The following is a 27758-nucleotide window of genomic DNA, read 5'->3' on the forward strand; positions in this document are numbered from 1 at the left end:
TATTCTGAAATTTCACATTCTTAAAATAAGTGGTGATCCTAACTGACCTAAAACAGATAATTTTTACTAGGATTAATGTCAGGAATTGTGAAAAACTGAGTTTAAATATATTTGGCTAAGGTGTATGTAAACTTCTGACTTCAACTGTAGATTACTAAGAAAAGCTCATCCCTTGTTTAAAAATGCCCATTTTGCCTTTGCAACCCTTTCTCATTTTCGATTAATTGAAAAAGAAACGTTGTTCTAAGTACTCATCGTTTTCAAACAAGCAATGCGTGAGAGAGAACAAATATTATGGTTGAACTCAAATGTGCTGCTTAATAAAATACATGTATTTATGGAAAAGATGTTTGAGAAGGGTATTCTGTTTTTAAATTATATTGGAATGGTAGAATTCTGTCTTTAATGGAGCTAGTATGGGAAGGTCTGCTCAATCCAAGATTACAACCAATAGATTACAGCACTACATCAAAAATGGAGAGGGAGGAAGAAGGGAACTGGTCTGTCTGCCCAATATAAAGGATCAAAACTGTCGGAGGAACAATAATAGCATAAACAGAAAAATATACCAGTTACATTTGAGGACCAGAATGTTGACAGCTGTGCCATACAGATTGTGCCATACAGATTTTTCATGTTCCTATTCCATGGCACAGGTTGTATGAGATACAATTTAAAAAATGACGCACAATTCATAATTTCATGCTTTTCAGCTAAAATTATTGTAGAGAATTCTTGCCACCAACAACATTTTAAATATTTGGTGCATACAACCATCGCAACTCTGCAGAGTTTGGTGTGAAGGTACAGAATCAATAGACCATTTGTTCTGGTATTGCCCTCAGGTAGCCTGATTCTGGTCTCCCCCAAAAGCATAACATTCATCTAAAATTTACCCTAGAAATAACATTTTTGGGGGCGGGGACTTGTGTGGGGGTCTTGGATGGTTGAGGGGCAGCTTTTGAGGGGAACTGTGGGGATATCTTGGATGGTTAGTGGCCTGGCGGTTGGGAGCTTGGGCCGGTGGCCTAGAGCTTGATGGTGTGCATCCCTGATTCGACTGGATGGGGAATCTGCCCTTGTGTCCTTTGGCGGGACGCTTGACCCTGGTTGATCCTGTTGTGACGTTGTATTAGTTAATATGACGACTGTTGCTCATCGAATGATTAAAAGTTTCTAATTGCATGATTAACTGAATCAAGCAATTATTAACTCATTAACCTGGGGCACCATGGGAAAATACATTTTTATTGAGTTTCTCTTTCCCAAATTAACTCAAAGAATATCAGAATATCGATTTTACAACAGGGTCTAATTAATCAGTTACCTCTACAATCTCGTTCTGAACGTCGTATAATCCGGGAATCTGCACGGACCCGGGTCTCACCAATGAGTTCGTACCACACCAATATTAGTTGAATATTTATTTACTAGAAAGCTAAAATGATGATAAAAGACACACATACACAAAAAAACACATTCTAGGCTATTGATTAGAACTTAGTATAACGGGCCAACACACTATGGCGCGTGTTACCCAAAATGGGGATTTAAAAGAGAGAGAAAAAGAGAAAGTACACGAGAGAAATATACATTTGGGTGAATCTGTCAGCTATGCTTAGTCTAACCCTAGCCTTGCCCCAAACTGCCGCTTTTATGGGTCAGAATATAATGATGTAATTACGTGGGGAAGGTCTCTGTGGAATCTCCACAGAGAGTTTCCTCGCCCTTGTTCTGGAAGGGCTCTTCGGAGGACAGACCGCAGTGTAGATACCACGATTAGATGGGAAGTGGAAGCTAGGTGGTTCGACATGAATTCACCCGCTTAGACACAGCTACTCATCCGTAGCTTGGGAGAAAAATATTTATTTGTCTTCAAACTTGTTTTGGGTTCGTCGACCTCGGCTGCAGCTTGGGTCAAGTAACCTTTTCTGTAAATTCTTTACTCACAGGTTTTATACCCTCGTGTCAGAAGTGGGCGTAACCACCTTTAGGGCACTTCTCTGATGTTTTATTAAATATTTTATTAAATATGGCTGTCTTCTGTATACCACCGCTGTCTTCTGTATACCACCACTACCTTGTCACAACACAACTGCATTAATAATAATAACTCAAATGCATTAATAAGGAATGAATGTCCACAAATGTTAATTGAAAGGTGACTACCTCATGAAGCTGGTTGAGAGAATGCCAAGAGTTATTCAAGAGTTATTTATTCAACAGTGGGTTGAGTGAAAAAGCATATGAATCGCCCCATCAAACTTTGTGACCCTGAAGAGCGATAAAGAGAAAGTAAGAGAAAAGACAGACATTTGTGTGAAAGGGGAAAAGAGTACAGAAGAGGAGAATGAAACGCATGTCAGTGAGCCCTTTGAGCCATTGTGTACCTTGAGTTACAGTCTGGGCTAGTCAAGAGAGGGACACGACAGACAGAGAGGATTATAGGACAAGTAGATTAGGGGAGTGGATAAGACGGACAATAAAAGAGAGGGAGAAAGAGAGAGAAAAAGAGAGAGAAACATTTGTGACGTGAGTGATGGAAGGTAAGGGAAGACGAGACAAGATGCTGTTTGATCAGAGCTAGAGCCAATTAGGACATAGAATCATTGATGAGAAGATCTAAATTGACCTTCCGCACATTTAAAGGAGAGAAAATTAGGGACAGAGAGGAAGAGAGGAAGCTCTTTAAATGCCACCCCTGAAGTGTGTTTGTAGAAGCTAATGGGGGCCTCTGGCACAGAGGGGATAGTGACAACCTACTTCATATTATCTCATTACCCCACTGTACACCAGTAATACATGAAGATTTGGGCTGGAATTTAATCAAACATGCCGTAGCATATTTACATAGTGGCTTTGTCTGAGAACTTACTATTGGCAATGCACACAGAGTTCTTATTCTGAAAACTGGAAGCATCTACAGGTATCAAATCAAATGTTACTAGTCACTTGCGCCGAGTACAACAGGTGTAGACCTTACAGTGAAATGCTTACTTACAAGCCCCTAACCAACAATGCATTTAAAAAATATATGAATAAGAAATAAAAGTAACAAGTAATTAAAGAGCAGCCGTAAAATAACAATAGCAAGACTATATACAGGGGGGTACCAGTACAGAGTCAATGTGCGGGGGCTTCCGTTAGTTGAGGTAATATGTACATGTAGGTAGAATTATTAAAGAGACTATGCATAGATGAAAATAACAGAGTAGCAGTGGTGTAAAGGGGGAGGGGGGGGGGGGTAGGTTAGCAATGCAAATAGTCTGGGTAGCCATTTGATTAGATGTTCAGGAGTCTTATGGCTTGGTGGTATCTGTTTAGAAGCCTCTTGGACCTAGACTTGGCGCTCCGGTACCACTTGCCGTGTGGTAGCACAGAGAACAGTCTATGACTGGGGTGGCTGGAGTCTTTGACAATTTTTAGGACCTTCCTCTGACACCGCCTGGTATAGAGGTCCTGGATGGCAGGAAGCTTGGCCCCAGTGATGTACTGGGCCGTACGCACTACCCTCTGTCATGCCTTGCGGTCAGAGGATGAGCAGTTGCCATACAAGGCAGTGATGCCCCTCTGTGAGGGGAGTCTGTCTGGCAGTAGGGGAGTCTGTCTGGCAATAGTAGGTGTTTAGTAGACCTAAAAAGCATTCTATAATTGTATTTAACCATAAGAAAAAGAGATACTGTGTATGAAATACTGCCCAAATCGAGATCTCAACCTATACACTTGAGGAAACAAGGTCCATCTCACAAAGTTTGAGCATACAGGTTAATAAATGAGTGTTTTGTTGGTTATCATGCACCAGGCAGCTATTCTCTGTTTGTTTACTTGCCATTGTGGTTTTCACATGTCTAATGGGCTGTGAAATGAGTTTCTTCTGTGAACACAATGAAGCTTAGAGACCAACTCTGGCCCGAAGGCAGCTCTCAATATAACATTTAGGAGGGGCATCATGTCAAATGATGGAAGCATCAACTGAAAGATATAACCACTGGCCAAGCCATTTCACAGAGGGCCGATAGTCCATCCTGTTATCTTGGCCTAAATACATAATCAGTTCAAATGTGTGTGTCAGTGTATGTAAGCGTGTGTGTGCATGATCTATACCAGTGTTCCCCCAACTGTAGTCCTTGAGTACTCCCAACAGCATACATTGTTGTTGTAGAACCGGACAAACACACCTAATTCAACTTGTCAACTAATCATCAAGCCCTCAACGAGTTGAATCAGGTGAGTTTGTCTGGGGCTACAACAAAAATGTGTGCTGTCTGTGGTATTGGAGGACGTGAGTTGGGAAACACTGGTCTATACAATGGTTCCTACATGTACACTCGTGTACATGTGGCTGTGTGTGTACATGCCTGTGTGAGGCAGGATATCTGTGTAGTCTAGACAGCTTTCATTCCACAGCACCATAGCGGTGACAGATAGAGGATGAGAATTGCATTGACTGTCACTGCAACCCTTACTTTCCCTCCTCCACCCTCCCTAGTATGTTCTCCCAGGATGCCAGTGTCCCATGTACCTATATCTGTCAGCTCACCCCCTCATCCCCTTCCTGTCAACCCCTCCCACCTTTTCCTCCCCTCCCTCATCCCTCATCCCCTGCCCTCTGTTCTCTCTCACCCCCTCATCCCCTTCCTGTCAACCCCTCCCACCTTTTCCTCCCCTCCCTCATCCCTCATCCCCTGCCCTCTGTTCTCTCTCACCTCCGCATCCCATTTTTTATAAATCTCCACCATATTCGACCTGAATGGCTGATTGCGTCACAACGGTTCACAATGGTATAAACCTCCACTCTACAATGGGGACTGGCTCCGACTGGCTCCGAATGGCGTAGCACATTTTCTCTGGACCCCCCAGCAAAGGCAGAGCTTGCCAATAAACATTCAGTCGAGAAGATGTGGGATGCCACCAAAGGTTTTATTTTTATTTATTTATTTAACCTTTATTTAACCAGGTAGGCAAGTTGAGAACAAGTTCTCATTTACAATTGCGACCTGGCCAAGATAAAGCAAAGCAGTTCGACAGATAAAACGACACAGAGTTACACATGGAGTAAAAACAAACATACAGTCAATAATGCAGTATAAACAAGTCTATATACAATGTGAGCAAATGAGGTGAGAAGGGAGGTAAAGGCAAAAAAGGCCATGATGGCAAAGTAAATACAATATAGCAAGTAAAATACTGGAATGGTAGTTTTGCAATGGAAGAATGTGCAAAGTAGAAATAAAAAAAATAATGGGGTGCAAAGGAGAAAAATAAATCAATAAATAAAAATTAAATACAGTTGGGAAAGAGGTAGTTGTTTGGGCAAAATTATAGGTGGGCTATGTACAGGTGCAGTAATCTGTGAGCTGCTCTGACAGTTGGTGCTTAAAGCTAGTGAGGGAGATAAGTGTTTCCAGTTTCAGAGATTTTTGTAGTTCGTTCCAGTCATTGGCAGCAGAGAACTGGAAGGAGAGGCGGCCAAAGAAAGAATTGGTTTTGGGGGTGACTAGAGAGATATACCTGCTGGAGCGTGTGCTACAGGTGGGAGATGCTATGGTGACCAGCGAGCTGAGATAAGGGGGGACTTTACCTAGCAGGGTCTTGTAGATGACATGGAGCCAGTGGGTTTGGCGACGAGTATGAAGCGAGGGCCAGCCAACGAGAGCGTACAGGTCGCAATGGTGGGTAGTATATGGGGCTTTGGTGATAAAACGGATTGCACTGTGATAGACTGCATCCAATTTGTTGAGTAGGGTATTGGAGGCTATTTTGTAAATGACATCGCCAAAGTCGAGGATTGGTAGGATGGTCAGTTTTACAAGGGTATGTTTGGCAGCATGAGTGAAGGATGCTTTGTTGCGAAATAGGAAGCCAATTCTAGATTTAACTTTGGATTGGAGATGTTTGATATGGGTCTGGAAGGAGAGTTTACAGTCTAACCAGACACCTAAGTATTTGTAGTTGTCCACGTATTCTAAGTCAGAGCCGTCCAGAGTAGTGATGTTGGACAGGCGGGTAGGTGCAGGTAGCGATCGGTTGAAGAGCATGCATTTAGTTTTACTTGTATTTAAGAGCAATTGGAGGCCACGGAAGGAGAGTTGTATGGCATTGAAGCTTGCCTGGAGGGTTGTTAACACAGTGTCCAAAGAAGGGCCGGAAGTATACAGAATGGTGTCGTCTGCGTAGAGGTGGATCAGGGACTCACCAGCAGCAAGAGCGACCTCATTGATGTATACAGAGAAGAGAGTCGGTCCAAGAATTGAACCCTGTGGCACCCCCATAGAGACTGCCAGAGGTCCGGACAGCAGACCCTCCGATTTGACACACTGAACTCTATCAGAGAAGTAGTTGGTGAACCAGGCGAGGCAATCATTTGAGAAACCAAGGCTGTCGAGTCTGCCGATGAGGATATGGTGATTGACAGAGTCGAAAGCCTTGGCCAGATCAATGAATACGGCTGCACAGTAATGTTTCTTATCGATGGCGGTTAAGATATCGTTTAGGACCTTGAGCGTGGCTGAGGTGCACCCATGACCAGCTCTGAAACCAGATTGCATAGCAGAGAAGGTATGGTGAGATTCGAAATGGTCGGTAATCTGTTTGTTGACTTGGCTTTCGAAGACCTTAGAAAGGCACGGTAGGATAGATATAGGTCTGTAGCAGTTTGGGTCAAGAGTGTCAAGAGTGTCCCCCCCTTTGAAGAGAAATTATGCAACTTCATTTGCATCTGGGTTGAATAAATCACAATTAAAGAAGATGTAAGAATTGGAAATGTTAACTGCCTTCTCAACAAACACTATTTTCAGACCAGGTAGCTATTAATCTTTCTAAAGTCAAGACAGAACCTAAAGGAAAGTTTCACCCATTTTGAATGTTATATTGTTTTTGTTCATCTCTGAGTGATATTCTATCGATTCCCAGGGTAATTTCATGTTTTCATGCATATCAAGCAGGCAGAAATCTGGCACAGCAGAGCTTTGTATGACCCCCCTTTCTTCCTGAAGACCTAGATAACACCAGACACAGTTAAGTGCTATTTTATTATTATAATAGTTTTATTTTATTTTGGGAGGGAGGGTCGAGGTAAGTAAAGTTTATGCGAGTAAAATCATACCGTATATATTTAAAAAATCACAATGAAGTTTCGGGTACAATTTTATAAATGCAGACAGATGATTTGTTTGTTCGACATGGTGGGATCATTCTGTGTCGGTAAAATGTATAATGTGACAAATGGAGGTGGAAATGCCTTTATGCGCAAATATTGATATTATAACCATCAAATCGAAGTGAACTTGGAGTCACACAATGATATGGTGTGTGCTCCTCCCACTACAACTTGGAAAACCATGCAGTTTATTAGGGAACAGATTAAATAAATTATGATGAACTTCACAGGGGGGTGGAAGTGCACAGTATGATCTTGACGCTCCTTTCCAATAAATGTCGAGGGTCTTATTCTGGTGACATGATGATCGATGCTTGACTGACATTTGACAAAAAAAAATAATAATTCTTACCCTTATCCATAATAATCTCATCATGTTCAGGTGATTAAAAGGAGCATCACCTGATTCAACTACTCAAGTGCTTGATGATTTGTTGAATCAGGTGTGTTAATGTTGACTTGGAAGAAAAGCAATGTGCCATCTGAGGGGAACCGAGGACTGGAATAGAACCACCTGGATTAAATCCTATAGAGCTCAAGATGGTCAATTGACTTGATAGAGAAGGCAGTGTGACATTGTCCCAGGGTTGGGGCGGAGGTAATAGCAGGGTAGGGTTGAGGGACTCAACTTACCTCAAGTGTCCAAATATCCCCGCAGTCCTCTCAATTAAATTAAATTCAATTTAAGGGCTTTATTGGCATGGGAAACATATGTTAACATTGCCCCTCAGTCCTCTCAATTCAATTCAATTTAAGGGCTATATTGGCATGGGAAACACATGTTAACATTGAAATATACAATGAAAATGAACAGTAAACATTACACTCACAGAATTTCCAAAACAATAAAGACATTTCAAATGTCATATGATGTATATATACAGTGTTGTAATAATAAAGGGAAAATAAAAAACATAAATATGGGTTGTATTTACAATGGTGATTGTTCTTCACTGGTTGCCCTTTTCTTGTGGCAACAGGACACAAATCTTGCTGCTGTGATGGCACACTGTGGTATTTCACCCATTAGATATGGGAGTCTCTTTCCCCCCCCCCCCCCCCCCCTTCTTTCTCTCCCTAAATGACAACTCCACTTCCTGCTCAGCTGCAAAATTATCCCCCTTTTAGCTGAGAGAGGGAAGAAGATGAGAGGAGAGAGGGAGGATGGAGAGAGACAGAGGGAGAGATGCTCTATCCTCTCATATTGTCATTTTGTCTTGTGGTACATGTTAGTCATCATCCCTTTGTGTGGTGTCCCATATAAGACAATTCCTTGACATCTTTGAAGAATATGAATATACAATATACCCTTACCATTCAATTCAATAACAACAAAAGATGATGAAAAGTAATAGATGTGTCTTGCATGGTTTTAATGCTGCGTGCAAGGTCTCTCCCAGTTCAGACATCAGTATCAACCTGTCTTTTAGTCAGAATTAGAGCAAACCCGGTTACCGAGATTTATCGGCATTTACTGCCCAAAAATGCTCCCCTTTCCCGGGATAAATAGCTGCAAAAAATATATAAATGATTTATATGAATAGCATGGCGTGAAATGGAACTGTTAAATGATATGCAGTGTCTAAATCTGTCTTCTCTAGGGCCTCTGCATGATGAATCAACGCTCAGGGTGGGGACAGACAGCCCATCTCAGTATGGAGAGCAGTTCACAATGCATGTAGACCTATCATCTCATTATGGTAAAAGTTTTTCTTGTAGGCCTACATTTGTTGCAGCACAGCCTATGCTACAGTAATATAAAGACCGAATGGTTGTCCAATTTACCTCGTGTCCAAAATAGTATCCTCATTCCTCTCTCTCTCTTTCCCACCCTCTCTCTAAATGACGGCTCTTTCCACCACTCTCCACTTCCTGTTCAGCAGCAAAACGATCCTTCTGTTAGCCGAGAGAGGGTAGAAGATAGGAGAGAGAGAGAGGGTAGAAGATAGGAGAGAGAGAGTGTTAGAAGATAGGAGAGAGAGGGTAAAAGATAGGAGAGAGAGAGGATGGAGAGGATAGAATATAGGAGAGAGGATGGAGAGAGACAGAGGGAGAGATGCTCTATCCTCTTGTGTTGGTAAGCCAAAGAACAGTTGAGAGCAGTCCAGCGAAGCACCAGCCTGGGGAGAGAGGTAAGATGAGCCACCTCTCAAAGTCAATGGCAGTTGTCTGTCCAGAGAGTCTGTGTGTGTGTGTGTGTGTGTGCACTTTGTATGTGCCTTTTGTGTTACATGCACACTTCATGTAAGGGGAGAGCAGTGCAACAAAAACAACCTAATAAAACTAGGGCTGTTAATAGTTTTAGCATAAATTGGAAAGGAGAATAAAACAGTGAATGACAGTTGTCGGGGATGAGGAATTGAGCATGTTGAGGCCCCCAGAGAGACTTTGAATAACGCTCAGCCATTCTGGCACAGGCATTCAGGTGGCCCATAATCTGCACTGTTTTAATGAAGAGAATATGCTGATAAAATAAAACAACTTTTTGTGCATGTTCGTGTGTGAGAGAGAAAGAGAGAGAGAGTTCATTAACAGAAACAGACTCCACAGAGCCCCAGGACAAGCAACACAATTTGACCCAACCAAATCATGAGAAAACAAAAAGATAATTATATGACACAGTGGAAAGAATGAACAAAAAAACTGAGCAAACTAGAATGCTGTTTGGTTCTAAACAGAGAGTACACAGTGGCAGAAAAACTGACCAATGTGACTGACCCAAAATTAAGGAAAGCTTTGTACCGACTCAGTGAACATAGCCTTGCTATTGAGAAAGGCCGCCGTAGGCAGATATTGACTGTATTAACATTTTACTGGCAGGGACAAATAATGAATTCAGTTCAAGGATTTTGGTGGGAATTCATAGAATGCAGTCATATATACATTTTCTAACGGTATCAGATATTTTTTTAGATGTTGTGTAAAATGAATAATAATGTGCCGTATTTGCATAAATACACTGGGAGAATTTGCATATACAAACACATTAACATAAATAGTGGTCCGGGGCTGGAACCACCAAAAAGTGGCACTGTCTAGGCCTACCTGCACTCACCTGCCTGTCTAGACTGCCTCATTAAAGGTGAACTGCACTCACTGATTCCGCATGAATCAGAGGGGTGCGGGGGGCTGCCAAAATTGACATCCACATCTTCGGCGCCGGGGAACAGTGTGTGAACTGCCTTTGCTCAGGGGCAGAACAACAGATTTTTACCTTGTCAGCTCAGGGATTCCATCCAGCAACCTTTCGGTTATTGGCCCAACGCTCTAAAGCCCAGTCTTCAGTCAGCTCAGCTGTCAACACAATATTCTACAACTGGCTAGTTTTGTCTCGTCTCCCCTTCTGTCTGCTGTTCGAGCTTTAGATTTCAAATCCCAGAACTAGTATCCCTACAGGTGTAGGCTACATGTGGACATTGCACAAACATGGCCAGCTTGAATGTAGATAAGTTTATCAACAACAAAATTGATGGGAGTGTTTGTGTTTCAAAGACAAATTATTTTTTAAAGTAGGCTATCATATTGATTTGCTTATGAAGACAGAAGCCTAAACTTGAACTAGCAAATGAAAATAAGTTGTGTGTAGAGTACAACCACAGATAGAACTAGGACATAAAGATATGTGGTACAATTTCAGCTGTCCCAGAACTAACACGTCATTCTGTTCTATTTCTATGGTCTATTCTAAGGATTTGTCTGTCTAACCACACTGACATGTACAGCTCTCTGTCTTCAAGTCTCCAGTGGGTGGATAAGTCCCTTCCATCTATGTCATATATTACAGGTTATGGACAGGTGCAGTCAGGTGACAGGGGGGGTGAAGTGCATGGCACTCCATCCTGGATATGACAGAGTTTACCTCAACCCATGGGCCCGGCAGGCAGAGATCAATAAATACAGGCAGTTGTAAGATGCAGGAAGATGGCACTCTTCTCATACCACTCTGTAGCTACTGACCAAGAGGAAGCTTTGAATCGGTCAGTAGCCTACAGAGTAATATCAGAAGAGAGCAATTGCTGAACTTATGTACATACAGTGCCTTGCGAAAGTATTCGGCCCCCTTGAACTTTGCGACCTTTTGCCACATTTCAGGCTTCAAACATAAAGATATAAAACTGTATTTTTTTGTGAAGAATCAACAACAAGTGGGACACAATCATGAAGTGGAACGACATTTATTGGATATTTCAAACTTTTTTAACAAATCAAAAACTGAAAAATTGGGCGTGCAAAATTATTATATGGGGCCGTGCATTATCATGCTGAAATGGCGGCGGATGAATGACTGACAATGGATCTCGTCACGGTATCTCTGTGCATTGAAATTGCCATCGATAAAATGCAATTGTGTTTGTTGTTCGTAGCTTAGCCTGGTTCACCAACTACCTCTCAGATAGAGTTCAGTGTGTCAAATCGGAGGGAGTGTTGTCCGGACCTCTGGTAGTCTCTATGGGGGTGCAACAGGGATCAATTCTCAGCCGACTCTTTTCTCTGTATACATCAATGATGTCGCTCTTGCTGCTGGTGATTCTCTGAAACACCTCTACGCAGACGACACCATTCTGTATACTTCTGGCCCTTCTTTGGACATGAATATTCTCATATTCTCAAAAATGTTGTCAACTAACCTCCAGACTTCCAGCTTCAATGTCATACAACTCTCCTTCTGTGGCCTCCAACTGCTCTTAAATGCAAGTAAAACTAAATGCATGCTCTTCAACCAATCGCTGCTGGCATATACCCGCCCGTCCAGCATCACTACTCTGGACGGTTCTGATTTAGAATATGTGGACAACTACAAATACCTACGTGTCTGGTTAGACTGTAAACTCTCCTTCCAGACTCACATTAAGCATCTCCAATCCAAAATTAAATCTAGAATCGGCTTCCTATTTCTCAACAAAGCATCCTTCACTCATGCTGACAAACATACCCTCGTAAAACTGAATATCCTACCAATCCTTGACTTCGGCGATGTCATTTACAAAATAGCCTACAACACTCTACTCAGCAAATTGGATGCAGTATATCACAGTGCCATCTGTTTTGTCATCAAAGCCTCATATACTACCCACCACTGCGACCTGTATGCTCTCATTGGCTGCCCCTCACTACATATTCATAGCCAAACCCACTGGCTCAAAGTCATCTATAAGTCTTTGTTAGGCAAAGCCCCGCCTTATCTCAGCTCACTGGTCACGATAGCAGCACCCACCCATAGCACGCGCTCCAGCAGGTATATTTCACTGGTCACCCACAAAGCCAATTAATCTTTGGCTGCCTTTCCTTCCAGTTCTCTGCTGCCAATGACTGGAACAAATTGCAAAAATCACTGAAGATGGAAACTCATATCTCCCTCACTAACTTTAAGCATTAGCTGTCAGAGCAGCTTACAGATCATTAATGTCAATTTCCCACCCAACTACCTCATCCCCATATTGTTATTTTTTTGTTCTTGCTCCTTTGCACCCAAGTAACTCTACTTGCACATTCATCTCCTGCACATCTATCACTCCAGTGTTTAATTGCTAAATTGTAGTTATTTCGCCACTATGGCCTATTTATTGCCTTACCTCCCTAATCTTACCTCATTTGCACACACTGTATATATACTTTTCTATTGTGTTATTGACTGTACGTTTGTTTATCCCATGTGTAACTCTGTGTTGTTGTTTGTGTCGCACTGCTTTGCTTTATCTTGGCCGCAGTTGTAAATGAGAACTTGTTCTCAACTGGCCTACCTGGTTAAATAAAGGCGGAAAAAACCATACCTTAAACCATAACCCCACCGCCACCATGGGGCACTCTGTTCACAACGTTGACATCAGCAAACCACTCACCCACACGATGCAATACAAGCCATGCATGCCCAGTAGAGTTGAAACCAGGATTCATATATGAAGAGCACACTTCCACAGCCAGTGGCCATCGAAGCTGAGCATTTGCACACTCAAGTCGGTTACAACCCCAAACTGCAGTCAGGTCAAGACCCTGGTGAGGACGACAAGCATGCAGATGAGCTTCCTTGAGACGGTTTCTGACAGTTTGTGCAGAAATTCTTGGGTTGTACAAACCCATAGTTTCATCAGCTGTCCGGGTGGCTGGTTTCAGATGATTCCGCAGGTGAAGAAGCCGCAGGTGAATGGGCTGGCATTGTTACACGTGGTCTGCGGTTGGGAGGCCGGTTGGACGTACTGCCATATTCTCTAAAAAAAAATGTTTTAATCTTTTATTTATTTAACTAGGCAAGTCAGTTAAGAACAAATTCTTATTTTCAATGACGGCCTAGGAACAGTGGGTTAAATGCCTTGTTCAGGGGCAGAATGACAGATTTGTACCTTGTCAGCTCGGGGATTTGATCTTGCAACCTTTCAGTTACTAGTCCAAAGCTCTAATCACTAGTCTACGCTGCCGCCCCCAAATGACATTGAAGGCGGTTTATGGTAAAGAAATGAACATTACATTCTCTGGAAACACCTCTGGTGGACATTTCTGCAGTCAGCATGCCAACCGCACGCTTCCTCAAAACTGGTATTGTGTGACAAAACTACTAATTTTAGAGCGTTTGATAGTTCCTTACAAATATTTCCATGGTCATAACGTCAATGGGAAAAAACAACAGGCACAAGCAAAAGTATGAAAGAGTTGTATGAGTGAAATGAAAGCAATCAATTCAGTGATATTTAAGTGACAAGTGGATTTTGCACCCCTTATACACAGGAAATATAGATGGCTGAAAAAGACAGATCCTCAGTTAGGTGGGGCACCCACATTGCTACTAATGGTAATTGAGAAAGGCAGATAGGGTGTGTATAAAGAGGCAGAGAGTAAGGTGTGTAATATCCATTTCTAATTCTGATTAGTTTGTAGTGAAACTGCTTACTGGCAGTGGAGAGACAGTCAAAAGCACAGCAAGGTTTGGATCAATAGGCCAAATAAATGCTTACAGTGGCACTACTCTGAGTTAAATTCTTAGAGGACAGACGGAACTTTGAATGCCCTCACTCACACACTCCTGCAGACACGCACAGGCACGCACACACACACACACACACACGCACACGCACACGCACACGCACACACACACACACACACACAATAGATAAAGGGAAAGGGGGATACCTAGTCAGTAGTACAACTGAATACATTCAACTGAAATGTGTCTTCTGTATTTAACCCAACCCCTCTGAATCAGATAAGACATGAGTGCGAAGCCTGAAAGGAGCTGACGGGTAAAATAGGACACATGACATGTGCTCTCACACATGACATGTGCTCTCACACATGACATGTGCTCTCACACATGACATGTGCTCTCACACATGACATGTGCTCTCACACATGACATGTGCTCTCACACATGACATGTGCTCTCACACATGACATGTGCTCTCACACATGACATGTGCTCTCACACATTCATACCAAACACACACACACGGTTATCTGAGGATTAAACAAAAGTATCATAGTTACATATATCACATGACAGAGGATGGTCAAAAGCAATGGAAGCAAAAAATACATGCCAGTAAATGTTCATTGCCATGGCAATAGTCCTTGGGGTACTTGGATAGGAAAGTTGGCAGGAGAAGGAGTGAGTGGAGGAGAGAAGGAGGGAGGGAGAAAGAGTGACTTCTTGGCATGCGCTCTCCTCCTGTTGGCTTGTTCCTACCACTCTAGCGCTCTGCCAACCACAGACCCTGCGGCTTTAAGCAGACAAGGTCACTCAAGAGGAAAAATGAACAGCTTCAGAATGTGCCTCTGCTTCATGCTGATAGGTGTTAGGGTGCAGTACTGGCACATGGAGACAGGGGGAGCCACCTCTGTCTAATACAGTGCTAATTTTGGCAGCTATTTTAGATGTAGTCTTTATGATTAAAATACTTTTTAGTGTTAGCCTCATTTTAGTAATTTCATCCTTCTTAGTTTTAGTTGCAATTAGTAGACTAAAACTCTGCACAATTTTATTCTAGATTTAGTCACAGTTGATTAGTCACATGTAGTCAGTGCATTGTTTTCCATTAAATAATTCATATTTACCTTTAACTTCGATCATGTGCACATTAATATAGCCATGTCCAATTAGGCCCACTATCTCCTCATATACAGGTAACTAACAAAGTAAAGGAAACACTTGTGTAAATGACAGATATAAAGTATATTGAAAGTAGGTGCTTCCACACAGGTATGGTTCCTGAGTTAATTAAGCAATTAAAATCCCATCATGCTTATGGTCATGTATACAAATGCCCAGTTTCATATTATTTTGTCTACCATGGCTAGAAGAAGAGATCATATCCTGGTTACGCATTTGGACTAACAGCAGACATATCCATGAACGTGTCCTGTCTTGTTACCTGAAGGTATAAAGAAGAGATCTCAGTGACTTGAAAAAGAGGGGTCACAAAGGAGCATAGGGGGTTTAAAGTCTGTCTGTCTCTGTCTGTGTGTGTGTGTGTGTGTGTGTGTCATTAGATCTCATCCCAAATGAACACCTATGGGAGATTCTGGAGGGGTGCCGAAGACAGTTTTCCACCACCATCAACAAAACACCAAATGATGGAATTTCTCATGGAAGGTTGATGTCGCATCCCTCCAATAAAGTTCCAGACACTTTTAGAATCTATGCCAAGACGCATTGAAACTGTTCTGGTGGCTTGTGGTGGCCCAACGCCTTATTAAGACACTTTATGTTGATGTTTCCTTTATTTTGGCAGTTACCTGTAGCTGGCACATTGCTATTATGGTAGATTTGAACCAAAAACACCCAGAACAAAAATAATTTTTGTATGGGTTGATACATTTTTCAAATCAAGTCTGACATTTTAAAGTTGAAATGACAAACTTTAGAAGCATTTGTAAACCTCAAATACAATGCAAGCTTTAATTTCCTGCGGCGAAGGAACATTTCTCTTGCAAAGGGGTGGTCAAATTAAGATCCTGTATACTGTAGGTCTAACAACCAATTATATGTATTGACAACAACAAACAGCCCAGCAAACTGGGAACATTCCCAGAACATTAGCTAACGTTCCCATTAAGTTCTAGGTAGGGTTTGAGCTAACATAAGGACGAAAACATCCCACAAACTTTAAAATAATGTTTTTGATCACCAAATATTATTTTCAAGAAAATGTTAGAAATTAAATATAATTGGAACGTTCTTTTAACATTCACTAAAATGTTCACAACATCAGTAAAAACTACTACAGAACATCCCATTAAGGTTATCATTATGTTGCCAGGGAATGTAATAACAGTGCTCTGATAATGGTCTTAGAACATACTGGCAACAAAATGTGGGAGCAATAGAAGTGGTTCTGAGGAAACATTACAGGAGCGTTCTGGATGTGTTATCCATAACAACAAGCAGGGGATATTCCTACAATAATCTCATAAAATTATAGTGTGACATTATGACATGATGGCTATAATAAAGTTCACGGAACATTCAATACTTCAGCAATAAAATGTTGGAGATTCCTGGAACATTCAGTTAATCTTGATGGAGATATTACCACTAACACCTATAACAACAAACATTTGTGCTAGACCTTTATAAGGTACATGGAGATTCTAGGATTTGCGTGCACACACACAGCATACAGTATTGGCAGGTTTTAATTGATAAATCAGAGCCATGTTATATTTGGCAACTCGTGAGCGAGCTCTTACAACCCTCCTGGAAAACACCCTCTATTCACCATTTGGTAACACTTTACTTGACACTCAGCGCCATAACACATTAAGACACGGTCATAACCATGTCATAACATCTCACATAACTTGTCATAACCTGTTATAATATGGTCATAACACTGTCATGACACATTTAGACCTGTTGGAACATATATTGCGTTATTTTATGGCTATAATGGAAGTAGTGATGAAAACATTGCTGCAATGTTCTGCTAATATTGATGTGAAATGTAACATTAATATATCAAGTTGACAAACTTCGAATGGCATTTACATTTTCTTACAACATATTTTCTTAGATTAATGTCCAAACATATAGTTTTTTAAAAGAATGACAATGAAGTACATAGATTTTAACCTGCGATTTGCCATCGTCGAGCCTTGTAGGTTATTTAGTCTGCTGCACCACCAGGATCATAATGTTTCTAGTGGATTTCCCTTTGCACTGAAATGGCTATATGTCTTAGTACATACAGTGCGTTGGGAACGTATTCAGACCCCTTGAGTTTTTCCCAAAAATGTTCACATTACAGCCTTATTCTAAAATTGATTCAATTGTTTTTCCCCTAATCAATCTACTGTATACGCAATACCCCATAATGACAAAGCAAAAGCAGGTTTTTAGAAATAGTTGGTAATTTATGAGAAATTCCCCCCTGGAAATATCACATTTATATACATTTGAAGTCGGAAGTTTACATACACTTAGGTTGGAGTCATTAAAACTAGTTTTTTAACCACTCCACAAATTTCTTGTTAACAAACTATAGTTTTGGCAAGTCGGTTAGGACATCTACTTTGTGCATGACACAAGTAATTTTTCCAACAATAGTTTACAGATTTTTTTCACTTATAATTCCCTGAATCACAATTCCAGTGGGTCAGAGGTTTACATACAGTACGTTGACTGTGCCTTTAAACAGCTTGGAAAATTCCAGAAAATTATGTCATGGCTTTAGAAGCTTCTGACAGGCTAATTGACATGATTTGAGTCAAATGGTGGTGTACCTGTGGATGTATTTCAAGGCCTACCTTCAAACTCAGTGCCTCTTTGCTTGACATCATGGGAAAATCAAAAGAAATCAGCCAAGTCTGGTTCATCCTTGGGAGCAATTTACAAATGCCTGAAGGTACCACGTTCATCTGAACAAACAATAGTACACAAGTATAAACACCATGGGACCATACAGCCGTCATACCGCTCAGGAAGGAGATGTGCTCAGTCTCCTAGAGATGAACGTACTTTGGTGCGAAAAGTGCAAATCATTCCCAGAACAACAGCAAAGGACCTTGTGAAGATGCTGGAGGAAACAGGGACAAAAGTATCTATATCCACAGTAAAACAAGTCCTATATTGACATTACCTGAAAGGCTGCTCAGCAAGGAAGAAGCCACTGCTCCAAAACGGCCATAAAAAAGCCAGAATATGTTTTGCAACTGCACATGGGGACAAAGATCATACTTTTTGGAGAAATGTCCTCTGGTCTGATGAAACAAAAATAGAACTCTTTGGCCATAATGACCATTGTTATGTTTGGAGGAAAAAGGGGGAGGCTTGCTAGCTGAAGAACACCATCCCAACCGTGAAGCACGTGGGTGGCAGCATCATGTTGTGGGGTTGCTTTGCTGCAGGAGGGACTGGTGCACTCCACAAAATAGATGGCATCATGAGGTAGGAAAGTGATGTAGCTATATTAAAGCAACATCTCAAGACATCAGTCAGGAAGTTAAAGCTTGATCGCAAATGGGCCTTCCAAATGGACAATGACCCCAAGCATACTTCCAAAGTTGTGGCAAAATGGCTTAAGGACAACAAAGTCAAGGTATTGGAGTGGCCATCACAAAGCCCTGACCTAAATCCTATCGAAAATTTGTGGGCAGAACTGAAAAAGCGTGTGCGAGCAAGGAGGCCTAGAAAACCTGACTCAATTACGCCAGCTCTGTCAGGAGGAATGGGCCAAAATTCACCCAACTTATTGTGGGAAGCTTGTGGAAAGCTACCCGAAACATTTGACCCAAGTTAAACAATTTAAAGGCAATGCTACCAAATACTAATTGAGTGTATGAAAAATTCTGACCCACTGCGAATGTGATGAAAGAAATGAAAGCTGGAAAAAAAATAATTCTCTCTACTATTATTCTGACATTTCACACTCTTAAAATAAGTGATCCTAACTGACCTAAAACAGGGAATTTTTACGAGGATTAAATGTCAGGAAATGCGAAAAACTGAGTTTAAATATATTTGGCTAAGGTGTATGTAAACTTCCGACTTCAACTGAAAGTATTCAGACCCTTTCTTTACTCAGTACTTTGTTGAAGCACCTTTGGCAATGATTACAGCCTCGAGTTTTCTTGGGTATGGCGCTACAAGCGTGGCACACCTATATTTGGTACCTCTGAGGACAGCCCTCTGTCCTCAGAGGTACCACAGCCCCCAAGCCCCCCTCTCCTCAGAAGTACCACAGCCCCCCAGCCCCTCTCCTCTGAGGTACAACAGTCCCCCAGCCCCCTTCTCCTCAGAGTACCACAGCTCCCCTCTCCTCAGAGGTACCACAGCCTAAGAGCCCCTCTCTCCTCAGAGGTACCACAGCCCCCCAGCCCCCCTCTCCTCAGAAGTACAACATCCTCCCAGCCCCGTCCTTAGAGGTACCACAGCCCCCCTCTCCTCAGAGGTACCACAATCCCCCAGCCCCTCTTTCCTCAGAGGTACCACAACCTCCCAGCACCCCTCTCCTCACAGGTACCCCATCCCCCCAGCCCCTCTCTCATCAGAAGTACCACATCCCCCCTCTCCTCAGAGGTAACACAGCCCACCAGCCCCCCTCTCCTCAAAGGTACCACAGCCCCCAGCCACCGTCTCATCTATCAGAGATACCACAGCCACCCTCTCATTTCTCAGAGGTACCACAGCCTCCCTCTCCTCTCTAAGTTGGTACCACAGAGGAAAGCAGGAAAGAAGCCCCCCAGGCAGAGGCTCATGGGAAGGGTAACCCCCTCTCCTTCCTTGATCAGGCAGGGTGAGAAGATGTAACTGTATGTACCACCAGCTGCTAAAATCTGTATCATTCAATGACAGATGCTGTTGATCAGATATAAGGAGAGGAAAATATTTACTCTACACAGCAAATTGGCAAGTGTTACCTAGTGTTCATTTTTCAGTGAAACATTTCTAGTAAAAGAACCCCAGTGTTGGTGTTAATTACCAGTGTTGAGTATGAGAGTAAAACATTTCCATCAAAACCACACTCATCATTATCAGATTTCCCAGCATGCCCTACTGCATTTTTGGGGGGCAATGTTTTAAATATCTATGTTTTTGCATGTACATTGATGAATTAATCTTATGCTAGACAAAGATTTGGGAACATAGATTTTCCCAAACTAATCCAATCAGTCCTAACTCTGGCTGGATTCAAATACAAATGACACATCACTTTGCAAGCCAGCATAATGTTATTTGCAGAGCCGGCCTGATGTACTCGCAGTGCCTGATGTGAGTGACCTGTAAACCAGGAGTTTAGGGTAAAACTTGTCCACCAAAGTAAGGCCTTGATATACAGTATGTAATGTATTGTCAACTAAGGAACTCACTTTTTGACGGCCACAGGACTTTAAAAGGAACACATTTAACAACCATGTCACTGTCACTAACAAATAAAGTTATGGGTGGTAACGCTACAATTCACTTGAAAAGGCAAGGCACCCTGGGAAATAAGCAAATTAGGCTTTACACCAGACAGTGTTAAAACATCAAAAAATGAGTTACTGTAACACTATATGTGTTAATTTCTTAAAGAAAGATGAACAGTATCAGCACTAAGCAAAGCGATAATTGTACACTGACATTTGTGAACCCATATAGACAGTGGAATAGTGTTAAACTTAACACTCTTAGTGTTGATTCAACACTGGAGAATTTGCTGTGTACCATAGACAACGCACACACACACACACCCACCCTGAGTAACAGTAATAGACAGAGGAAATAAGCAGATTGAGGGCCAGGCTGGGTGCAGAGAAGTGTGATGAATGCTAAAACACATCCAGATCTTAAGCCCCCCCCCCACACACAACTGTAATAGACATGATTAAACCTGTAATAACCATGTAATAACATTTATTTAAAAACTATGCAAATCTGTGACCAACTGTGTAGGGCTTGTCCTGAAGTGTTTCCCCAGGGGAAATCAGAGGAGAGAGAGAGAGAGAGAGAGAGAGAGAAAAAAAAAACAGGGGAGGATGAGTCACACACAACTGTCAGAACACCCTTCGAACATTCAACGCACAACACGCAGTAAAGACGTGTGAAGGAGGGAAGTGTGAACAGATCGTAGCATCAGCCTCAACATGGTCATCATCAATAACCTCATCTTCTCTATGCTCAAGGTGGTGCCATCAATAATTCATCCTTACTCAGGTACAGGAACTGCACATGACATAGCTCAAATTAAGGCCAGGAATCTTTCCTGACCATGTGACCTGACCAGGAAAAACTCTTGTCTTCTCAGAACATTATCATATTTCCCAGTGTGCTGACCCAGGGCCAAAACAAACTACCACTTCAAAAAGTCTCTTTCATTAAAAAACATTGTACAAATACTTTTCTTTATATATTTAATAAAACAATGATTCATGTTGTCAAGCCAACATGAGTGTGTTCCTTTGCAATTTCAACATTAAACTTGATGAAAAAAAAACTAACTTTAGTTTTTTCTTTGAAAACAACAAATGAAAAGTGCAATACAAATATACATTTTAAAATAGCACCTTACCTCTGTCAGGTAAAAACATGCAGAGTTTAACATGAATCATTAGGACACACAAAACTATTTTTCCCAGGTAATACAAATATACATTTATATGTACATCACATTGGCAAAATATTATAACATACTGTATAACGTATTGTGCGTGCCTCTTCATACATACAGAACAGCTCTGTTCTTTAGTGGACAGATTTGGAACTCATGAGCTGTACATCCACCAAAGGCAGATCCTGCTTTCTGTGGTAAGGTTGTGTCAATGTTTGGACAACATTGTCTTCCAGTAATACAGTACTGCTGTAATCGCTAGATGTAATTCTGAGAGGGATTAAAACGTTTGGCTGCAGTTAATGTAATATAAATGTACTTGAAATAAATAAGCAAATCAACAATGTGACCTGTGGCAATGAGACAAGATCCATCAAAGCTTTATATATATATTCAAAACCTTGCCAATGTTTATAGTTTTAAATATTAAACAACCATTTGTTGACATTCTTTAGGGTGGAGAGATGGTCATGACATGCCGTTCCTTCTTCAAAGGAATAGCACCTGCAACAAAAGAAAATGTGCCGTTTTTAATAATATATTTGCTTGTGTGTACGTGTGTATGTGCAGCATGAATGTATCTGTATTCAGGATAATGTACAGGTAACTGCCTAAATATAGGAAACACTTGAGTAAATGAGGAATACAAAGTATATGGAAAGCAGGCACGTCCACACAGGTGTGGTCCTTGAGTTAATTAAGCAATCAACATCCCATCATGCTTAGGGTCATGTATAAAAATGGCCAGTTTAAGCATAGGGGAGTGTATCTGTGGGTGTGCGCGCGCGTGTGTGTGTGTCTGTGTGTCACCAGTTCTCAACCCAATTGAACACTTATGGGAGATTCTGTAGAGATTCGTGGTGGCCCAACAACCTATTAAGACACTGCGTTGGTGTTTCCTTTATTTTGCCAGTTAATTGTATGCACGTGTGTGTGTGTGTGTACCTGTGTCCTCCCCGAGGCAGCGCTCCTCACAGGTCTCCTGCTGGAGGAACCGGTTGGCATTGCCCTCACAGCCGCTGTAGATGAAGGGTCGGCAGGCCTGGACCTGGCTGTTAAAGTACCAGCGCAGAGTAAATCTCCCACAGTTGCCCTCCTCCAGGGGCAACACACAAGGATCCACTGGAGCTGGAATATATCACACACACAATGAGGCAGATGGAGAGAGAGAGAGAGAGGGAGAGAGAGAGAGAGAGGCAGAGAGAGAGGCAGAGAGAGAGACAGAGAGAGAGAGGCAGAGAGAGAGGCAGAGAGAGAGACAGAGAGAGAGAGGCAGAGAGAGGGGCAGAGAGAGGGGCAGAGAGAGAGGCAGAGAGAGAGAGAGGCAGATGGAGAGAGAGAGAGAGAGAGAGGCAGATGGAGAGAGAGAGAGAGAGAGAGGCAGAGAGAGAGGCAGAGAGAGAGAGGCAGAGAGAGAGAGGCAGAGAGAGAGAGAGAAAGAGGGAGAGAGAGAAAGAGAGAGAGAGAGGCAGAGAGAGAGAGAGAGAGAAAGAGGGAGAGAGAGAGAAAGAGGGAGAGAGAGAGAGAGAGAGACAAGCGAGAGAAAAATCAAGCTTCAAAAGCTATAGAAAGCTACAGGTGAATGTTAGATGAATGTGATATTAGTATTAATGTTACTGTACAGTTGCTTAACATTCCATCATTATCATGAAATAAGTGATCATACAATTTAAGAGTTTATTTCCAAAATGCTATATCCACAAATGTTTCACATTTATGTTTTTTTATCAGAAATGAATGCTTATGGGTACCTTTATGTGTTCGTAAAATACTACTGTCCTCAGATTTTGAATTCATTTTTTTCTCATGTGTATTGCAATAGATTTAGTTGCAAAACACTATATATCCAATGTTTAGCTTGAATAGAATGCTTGTTTCCCGCATAACAAGGTTATTATATTTTTGCGTTTTTTCAAATTTTGTTTAGTTTCAGTTAGTTTTCAGACCTGATATGCTAGTTTTTATTTAGTTTTGATTGTATAGTTGATTGTATTCCATTTTTATATTATTTAGTTTCAGTTTTAGTGACTAAAAGCATGAGTAGGAGGCTAGGGGGGGCCGTAGTACACAGGGGATGGGTCAGGTCATAGGTTTAAAAGTCCTGAACAGTCATTCTGATAAGTACTTTTTCGCTCATGGCTAACTACCTAGAAGTTTGAAAAGACAGGCTCAGTGGGCGGTGTGCTTAGATTCATGAGCTCACCTTGACTGACAGTTCTTTGAAACGCTTATGTCACGCAAATTGGATGTCAAATCATCTCAAGCAAATTTGGTGACACACAAAGCAACTCAAACAACATTCAAATTGCATCAATGATGTAATTTCTTTTTATACATTTTCCGCTTGGCATGTCTCTTGTGATGCAGTTCACAGCGGAACTGACGGATGTGTTGACATGACAACTCCGTCAGAGTTTTGAATGACCCTCCTCCCCTTTTGTTCCATGCTGGCTGGAGATCTAGCTAGCCTGTAACTAGCTAACACCAAACACAGATGAAAGGGAAACATATCAGTACCTTTGCCATATATGAATAGATGAATAGGGTAAACAGATAGTAAAAATATTCAGTTTGTGTGTCTGTCCTATATCTGAGAGATATAAGAAAGACTAATATTTTTTTTTATACCCATATTTAACACCTTTTTTTGGCACTAAACTACTTCCATATACTGTACTTCCATAAAATATTTGAACTTGTACCGGGCTACCGTCACACGAGTCTTATGGGTGTTATAGTGCAAAACAATGTACATGTTCATGAGAGTGTTCACATTAGTTTTGATGCCAAACCGCTCAGACACTACAGTCGTTTTTCTGAGAAGAATTTCTGGATGTCTCCTGGTCTGACAAACATCGCTGTAGCTCGGTCACCTTCTACCGCAGACGCAGAAGGCTGACATTGGTGGATGCAGTGGATTGAGACGCAGCCCATACAAAATAAACTGCTCTCTCTTTGGTGTTTTGATTTGTTATCGACAGCAATGAAAGAAAAACTAATATTCTCAATTGGTTATTTGGGATATTTTTTCTGCGAGTGTGTATGTGTGTGTTTGCGTGTTCTTCAGAACATCAATAACCATCATGCTGGAGAGGCCCATAACATACAAAGATGCCTGGTGGAGTAAGCCCTTGAAACACCCCAGTAGTGGAGAGGAGGAAGTGGGCGGGTTTACCTTCCCCTTTGACCTCTCTCCTGGGCCTCTTTGTTTTCAGAGGGTCAACAGTGACTCTCTCACCTGCCGACACGTAATCATACAACCAACATCAACATTTATCAACAGACATACTGTAATAAGCACCCTAACAACACAAAACAGAAACACTTCAGACACATTAACACAAACAAATACAATCCTAACTTGAGAAACATGCACATAATTGAACAATTCATGTAAATCCCCAATTGTTGGAAATGAGAGATTTGCAGACACCCAGGAACCTGCATGTTGACGGCAAGAGTGTGCAGGGGAAACAGGGTTGGTCTTAGTGTGGGACTGGGTTTAGTACTTGAAGGTTAGTTAAGTGGAGGGTTGGGCTGGGTATGTGAGAGGGATACAAGGTTGAGTTTGTGTGTCAGACTGACCTCAGTGTGTGAGGTTGGATCCAAGGTTAAGGGTGTGCGTGTGTGACGTACCATGGCTCTGATTGGCAGTGGGAGTCAGGTGGATGCTCTGCTCCATGGCCATGGGGTCGTCGTAACTCTCTATAGAGTAGAAGTGTTCGTAGTCGGGGTCGTTGGTGTTCACCACTACACGCAGCTCACGACCTACAACATATCACAGGGCAGGGGCCGCCACATCGGTCACAAACCTAACCCCAGACCCCTGACCACCGCAACTCCTACAGCACAACGCTGGACTTTCACCAAGGGCTCAGTCCACCAAGGAACGGCGATGGCCTTTATTCAGCTGGAATACCCTCACTTACAAACCCCCTAACTTTAAAAATCAGACAAAACACAGAGTTAAAAAGTGTGCAAAACTGTCATAGACAGACATATTATTCCTAATGTTCAGAGACTATTGATGGGAAAACAGTGTTCACAGCATCCCCCTGGGCTGTTTGTTAAGACAGACCAACAGATACATAGAGACAGACGGACAGACCAACAGACACAGACAGACATACAAACAAACAGGCAGACAGACAAGAGGAGTGATGAGGGATAGAAGGACAGTTGGACGGATGGATGGACACACTCACCGTCCTTGCCCTGCTTGCCCTTCCGGGCCAGCTGTTGCTCTGGAGCAGGACGTACCCTGGGGCTGGGCAGGGTTTCTGTCACAACAATACCTGAGAGCCGGGCCGGAACAGGAGACAGGGGGGGGAGGAAGAGGGTCCAGGAACATAAAAACAACAGGACATCCAGGTTGGTCAGTAAAACACAAACATAACAACCAGACACCACCGAAACCCACAGGCAGCCACACACTAACATATAAACACATGAGAACATACACTACAGCCAGTGCTTGAAGTGGACTGAAATAGGTACCGGTACTCATTTTGGGTGCCGGTACTATTTATATTTAGTTGCCGATACTCATCATATTTTACAGCCAATATTCTGTACAGGTCAGTTCTGTACTGGCCAACTTCAAGCACTGAGTAGAACACCTACATGGACCACACCACATGACAACAGAACCAAGACTACATATAGTACGAACACATGTCAGAACCAAAAACACATTGAGTACATACAACTAATAATAAAGCTAATCTAATTGAATAGTTCATGTCAAAGCGAACTACTGCTACTGCACTTAAACCACCTAGTCCACGTGTCAGACTGAGCCCACTCACCTCCACAAGCTGAAAGACAAAGAGAGAAGGGAAGAGAAAATAGAATGTTACTCTCTCTTTCAGTCAACAGCACTGAGAGGTTCTAGATGGACAGAGGATCTGCATAACACTCTGTTAGCACCATTACTTGTTTCACTTGATGATGATGATGAACTGAAGTTCAACTGAGAACACAAGCATGTTAGATTGGGACATTGTGTTTTTGGCAGGTGACTTTAAGACTTACCACAGTGTTGGCTCATCTCTGTGCGGACGTATGCACGAATCTCATCCTCCTGCCACAGAGAGCCAGAGGGGAAGAGGAGGAGAGTAAGGGACAGGCAGAGAGACATGACTACATTATAATGTGTGTGTGTGTTTGTGCATGTGTGTGTGTGGTTGTGTGTGCGTGTGCATGTGTGTGTGGGCAGGTTGGTGGTAGAACCTGCAGATTTGGGCCCTGAGGCCAAGGTGAAGCACTGACCGTCAAGCCTGGCTCTCCTCTGTCTCCCTTGGCTCCATCTAGACCCAACTCCCCCTGCAGCAGAGACATGTATTAGAACACACAGCACACAACTGACATAAAGACACTGTTCTCAGAGCAGTTGGGCAAACTAATAGCTATACAACCCCAAGGTCAGATGTACTACACACTGGGTACCTATCTGGCTCAAACGACCAGAAATAAGCACTGGAAATCAACAACAGCTGTTTTCTTCAGGGGTTAAATTTATAATTTCTTTACAAAACCTTTTCACAAAAACTTGTATTTGACCCTTTTCTACATTTTATGTTGAAGTCCCCAAATGTTCCATATAGTGCATAATGTTTAGTGATAGGCCCCCAGTGTCAGAGCTGTGTCTGTGCTGTGGCCAGTTTGAGGGAGTTATTGGGGGACAGTTGCAGTCTGATACTCTATGAGCAGAAATACCACACAGTAAAGTGGTGACACTCACCTGCCCGCCTCTTTCTCCTGGTATACCTGGGATACCACGTGGACCAATCTTGGCAGGACCAATAGGCCCCCTCTCCCCCTGACAACAACAACAATCACGTTGACCATGTTAAATTTACAACATCATAACTAGGTGGCATCAACAAACAAAGCAAGTGAGTACCTTCTGTCCTTGGAGCCCTTCTGGGCCCTTAGCTCCAGCGGGCCCCTGAGGCCCTGTCAGTCCAGAGGCCCCGTCCACTCCTGTGGGGCCCGGAGGGCCAGGGATACCCGAAGGGCCCTGTAGAGAGGAAGAGGGAGAGGAAGGGAGCCACAGTCAGATACCATTTACAACCAGTTGT

The 27758-nt window shown here is 42.3% G+C and overlaps 1 protein-coding gene across 5 annotated transcripts in view; it reads right to left on the bottom strand.

Moving 5' to 3' along the window:
- Positions 1 to 21466: 21466 nt before the first annotated feature.
- LOC109873286 (collagen alpha-1(VII) chain) overlaps positions 21467 to 27758 on the bottom strand; it is a 98805-nt gene continuing 92513 nt past the window's right edge. For 3 of the 5 annotated variants that reach the window (XM_031822592.1, XM_031822583.1, XM_031822581.1), the window contains 10 exons: positions 27581 to 27697; positions 27419 to 27496; positions 26947 to 27000; positions 26710 to 26758; positions 26484 to 26492; positions 25881 to 25970; positions 25312 to 25443; positions 24851 to 24913; positions 22621 to 22803; positions 21467 to 22179 (listed from right to left, as the gene is read on the bottom strand). In XM_031822592.1, the coding sequence (XP_031678452.1) occupies positions 22127 to 22179; positions 22621 to 22803; positions 24851 to 24913; positions 25312 to 25443; positions 25881 to 25970; positions 26484 to 26492; positions 26710 to 26758; positions 26947 to 27000; positions 27419 to 27496; positions 27581 to 27697 (828 nt within the window). In that variant the 3' untranslated portion in view covers positions 21467 to 22126. The remainder of the gene's footprint in view (positions 22180 to 22620; positions 22804 to 24850; positions 24914 to 25311; positions 25444 to 25880; positions 25971 to 26483; positions 26493 to 26709; positions 26759 to 26946; positions 27001 to 27418; positions 27497 to 27580; positions 27698 to 27758) is intronic. The other 2 variants (XM_031822590.1, XM_031822587.1) reach the window with 2 other exon arrangements.

This window comes from Oncorhynchus kisutch, linkage group LG1 (genome assembly GCF_002021735.2).
Source record: "Oncorhynchus kisutch isolate 150728-3 linkage group LG1, Okis_V2, whole genome shotgun sequence".
In the NCBI taxonomy this organism is placed as follows: domain Eukaryota; kingdom Metazoa; phylum Chordata; class Actinopteri; order Salmoniformes; family Salmonidae; genus Oncorhynchus; species Oncorhynchus kisutch.